General features: G+C 43.8%; 1 protein-coding gene across 2 annotated transcripts in view; it reads left to right on the forward strand.

The window, feature by feature from the left end:
* The window catches only part of LOC126572975 (neuroguidin), a 21150-nt gene that overhangs the window by 15481 nt on the left and 669 nt on the right, over positions 1–5000 (forward strand). For both annotated transcript variants that reach the window (XM_050232729.1, XM_050232728.1), the window contains exons 3-5: positions 2193–2421; positions 2512–3210; positions 3466–5000. The exon at positions 3466–5000 is cut by the window's right edge and continues 669 nt beyond it. In XM_050232729.1, coding sequence (XP_050088686.1) covers positions 2193–2421; positions 2512–3210; positions 3466–3614 — 1077 coding nt within the window. In that variant the 3' untranslated portion in view covers positions 3615–5000. The remainder of the gene's footprint in view (positions 1–2192; positions 2422–2511; positions 3211–3465) is intronic.

Raw genomic sequence — 5000 nt, forward strand, 5'->3', positions numbered from 1 at the left:
GAGCACTCCAGACCTAATTCATCCCTTCGCGATACGAATCGTTTCACTTTGTGGTCATCTTTTGGAATCGCGCTATCGCTTTCGCTCACTCGCTCGCCGATTCGACGTATTTTCTCGTGCAGTGGCGGCAGTGGCCCCGCGCCCGTTTTTGGGGTGGATCGGATCGAGCACAACCAGCGAGCGTCCAGTCGAGGGAACTGAGAGGGGGTAAATATATTTGAGGATAATTGGAAAAGGGGCTCAGCCCTGGACGCGGACGTGTATTCGGACAGAAGCAGCAAACAACAAAAAAAAAAATCCTGAAAATCCGATCCCTCTGCTGCTAGTACACTGGCGAGAACTGGCAGGAACAGTGGAGGCATAATCGTGGAGGACAGGAAGGGGGAGGCACCATGGAATGAATGGAAATAAATCAATAATCCGCGGGGCCGCCGCGTGCGCGTTTTCGATGTTCCGAAATCGACGAATCGACTGTTCGCCCACACACCCCCCCTCGGGGCACCAGCGACACCAGCAGCCCACATTAGCCTCTTATGTACGCGTGGTGCGCGGTATTGCAGTTCGTTTCGCTGTTGGTTGGTGTACGTGTTCGCCGTATGTGTTCATTTCAGATCCCGGCATGCACCTGCACGGAATATGTTTTGACGCGCTTCGGTGGGATTGGGTTGGTTCTGTAGTACTCTCTTTGCTCCTATAACGTATGTCAAAGCATCTCGATGGTGGGGCAGTTGCAAATAAGAATTAATCAGGCTTTAAAAATGAAAATGTAAATTATATTTTCGTTTTATGTTTCCAAGCATTCAGGCACGCAATTTCATTTATAGTCTTACTTTTCGTGTTGCGCTTTAGTTGCATATAATTCTGTCAAGTGGACACTGGTGGTTTTTAATACAATATGCGGCTCTGAACAAAAAATATGATGACAATAGACAAATGATTATCATACCAACTTGTTTTATGTATGATGGTACAATTTTCTCTTTTACTGAAGTGAAATGAAGAAAGTACAATAGTCAGCTTCGACTTTTTTTTCTCAATTTGTATACAATACAAAGTTCACAGTTTTAAGATTTCATCGCAGTTTTAACATGATAACATATAGTAATTTTCTTAGTATATTTTCTTTTTCTATTCTGTGTAACTCTGCTTAGTTCTATTTCAATTCGAGGAGACCAATCTACAAACATAGGCTTTATGAATATCAAGGATGGTACAACAAGTGATTTCTAAGCGACCCAGTGGTCGACAGGTTGCTCAAACATAGATCAAAGATGTCGCATTATGACAATAAAAGTATAGTAATTTAGAATTTATACCAAGCTTTTGATTGTAATGAAAGTGATAATTCCGACAAGATTCACGAAATTGATCGATTTGAAAAAAAATGCGAATCCCGAAACAAAACATAATATAGGGATATTGAACTATATGGCCTTTACATATGGATTTCGAACTTGTGTTGCACTTGTGTGCACTTTGCAGCATGGCATGCACCGACCCTTGTTATCAATAGTTACCGAACTATAGTGCTACTCAGTCATGTGTGATCTGATGAGATGGTGGGTGCTCCATTGTTTGTGCTTGTACCGAATGTAGCCGGATGTTTAACCTAAACGAATCAACAAAAACGTTCGTCTATCCATAAAGCTCACGCTCCGTTCTATGTCACGGTGGAGTAGACGCTAGTATTCGTAAAGCAACTACACGAACACGAAAAGAGCTAAAATATTTATCAGCAAGCAGCACTGACCGTACGAACTCTTGTCCAGCGGCGGCTCGGCGGCGACTTCTGCCATACGTATAGCGCTTAGAAAATGCGAACAAAAAAGTGCGGAGCGCAGCAATGGCATTGGTCGGCGTCGGCATTATAAAGGGTCCGCTTTCGCGTCTGGTTCGTCATGTTTGATTGATATTGATATTAATATCTAAAAGGGCGATCTGGCGTGGTGTAGTTTTTTTAGTTTCTAGCTTTGTTCGATGCACCTATCTTTTGGGTACTCTTTCAACACTACCGGGCCGCATGGGGCTTTGCGTCCGTCTAATGCCTCTTTTATTGACCAAAGGTAGTCGTTGGTTATTGAAATATCCGAACGATTTTCATTGTTGGCGATGGGATTGATCTTCTTTGTTCGCAATGCCAGTGTTTTTATCGTCGACTAATGCCAACTCTTTTATGCTCTTTGTTTTTACAGGCTTTGGACGAGTACGACATCCAGCCGGACCTCCCGCAGGCGTTGCGTTTGCTCGATGAGATGAATAGTAACTTCAAACAGGTTTCCGATCTGGTTGGCAATATGTTGCAGCGAGTGAAAACCGGTGAACTGTCCACTGAGTACGGGCTAAATTTCCTAGAAATCAAGTATCACATGTTGCTGAATTATCTCATCAATCTGACGTATGTTGTGCTTAGGAAGTGTTCCGGTAAGTTGTTTTGAGTTGGCGCCCATACAAATTGCGCCAAGTACCGTACAATAATTCCGTATCCCTTTGCTCTCAATCCGTTCTATTTAGGCCATCGCATTGAGAATGATCCTTCGATCGATCGTTTGATTGAAATTCGAACAGTGCTCGAAAAAATCCGGCCGATCGACTACAAGCTTCGGTACCAGATTGATAAATTGGTGAAAACAGCCGTTACCGGCAGCAGCAGCGGTGCAACCGATCCAACCTCTTTCCGAGCGAACCCGGCAAACCTGATGTCGCAGTTACCGGAACCCGGGGCGGCGACTGCAAATGATGGAGGGGCAGCTGGGGATTCGGATGGAGATTCGGATAGCTCGGCGAAGGTAATGGAAAAACTGAAGCGCGCTAAGGAAGCAGCAAAAAAGACAGGTCTTGGCAGCGCTGTCACTGTGGACGTGGGTGATCAGGCCGCCACGGCCGAGGAGGGTACCACTGGTGCCCGCCGTAGCAAGCACGACGTGTACGTGCCACCCAAACTGACATCGATGCCTTACGAGGAGGACACGAAAGCAGAGCGGGCTCGCAAGCAGCTCGAGCGAGCCAAGAAGCGCGCACTCGGATCGTCCTTGATACGTGATCTGAAGGATGAGTATCTCGATACACCAGTCGAGCTATCGAGCAGTTCCCGTGCCCAGCAGATACTGTCACGTCGCGAGCGGGAACGAGAGGAATACGAAGAGTCATATCTGACACGTTTGCCGATCACGAAAGCGGACAAGCAGCGCAGCAGAAAGCTCACGACGCTCGGTAAGTTCTCGGCTGTAATTTCGGTGTTTTCAATCTTGTTGCGCGACAACGACCGTTTATGTTCCGTTCTTAGTATACGCGCTACTCAGACGATAAGCTCTGCTGCGTACTAAAAGCTTTTCGTTGAGTACTACAACGAAGCTTTTTTGCATGTTCTGGGTGGTTTTTGGTAGATGTCGCGTTAGCAATGTGCAATACTACCCAACGACCTAGACTCCCAATGTAATCGGTTTGTTTCTGTTTGTTCCATTGCAGCATCCCTTGGCGACGAATTAACAAACTTTTCTGACTTGAGTGCGCTAAAAGGTGACTATGCTTCGGCCTCTGCTAGTGGCGGTGGCAAAAAGCGTAAGGCAACGAAAGGTGGCAACAAGAAGCATGGTAAGAAGCGTCGTTTTCGTTAGACCCGGGTTTGCAACAGCGTGAGCATATGGGAAACAAACGCGGGGACGGAGACGAAACAATGGAAAGCTCCGACAACGAAAGCTACATCGTGGCCGTTTGTTTTTCTTTCGCTCGGATATGTTTTTCTTTTCTTTTCCAAAATGATGGAGGCGCATAAAAGGCACACGGTTGTTGGTTTATCTTCACATTGTTTACTTCTTCGTAGATTATGTTGTTTGTTTTTGTTCATCAGTTCTTACAATCAACTTCGAAGAGTTCACATTATCTTTTTTTATTAATTTGTCTTGAATATTGGTTGTCTTAATGTTGAATGTCACTGGGCAACTCAAGAAACAATAATAAAAAGACAAGGCAATGAATAAACAATAGTACATTCAAATTATAATCATTATATTAGAGAGTTTATAATTGTGGAGGATTAGGAGTGAAGCGTTTTATTATATATTTGTATGAAAATATTGCCTCGTTTTCATTCAAAACTACACAAAACACGCTTCGAGAAACAGATGAAATTACAGACATCAGGGGCCAGTACACCAACATACCGTGCGAGATGTCTGGATACAGTAACAACACTGTAAACTCCTATTGTTGGTCTAGTTTCATAAAACGGGATAATTTGCGATGATGCAGCAAGGATCAGAGAGAGGGAGAGAGAGAGAGAGGGAGGGAAGGGAAGAGTTTTTGTATGCGTTATTTTTTCCTTCGATGGGCGTTCGACTATGGCAAGACTCTATACAAATCATAGGTAATATAAACAAAAATAGACTAATAGAAAATAGAGCTGCGCATAGCGGCTGTACAGCGTGTCGGTCAAACAAATGGAAACACAACTGATAATAGATATAATTCTACAAGACAGATTTTTCGTTATTTTGTATTATGAACACGGAACCAGTTTTTGTGAACCACTAGCAGCAGCATGCAGCAGCGCATACAGCATCAGCGCAACGATTGAATTGTTACTAAGAAAAAAGAGCAAATGAGTATGAGACAGAGAAGCCATGAACCGAATGAGTGTGTGCGTGTTTGAAACGGATTGTGACTAAGGAGAAGTAGCGTTTTTCAGGGAGGTACGAAGAGCAACGCGATGAACGGAGAGCGAGCGAGCGAGAGTTACGATAAGACGATTTACCATATTGTTGCCTTTTTCTATAGCAAAACTTAAGGAGAACTATTGCGCGTAAGACAAGAGCAGCGGGCTCGAACGAGTAAAATGATGATAAACCCAGAGAATGAATATAGAAAACGTTTACTATTGGCTGGTTTACAAGAGGCACATATACACCATTTTTTAACGAGCTAAACCTACCTTCTAAATAGTTATCAAGTTAATGCAAAGGGTTAATTTTTGTTTGATGTTTTTAACTCGGTCTAAGTTAAGC

Source organism: Anopheles aquasalis, chromosome 2 (assembly GCF_943734665.1).
Source record: "Anopheles aquasalis chromosome 2, idAnoAquaMG_Q_19, whole genome shotgun sequence".
NCBI lineage: Eukaryota > Metazoa > Arthropoda > Insecta > Diptera > Culicidae > Anopheles > Anopheles aquasalis.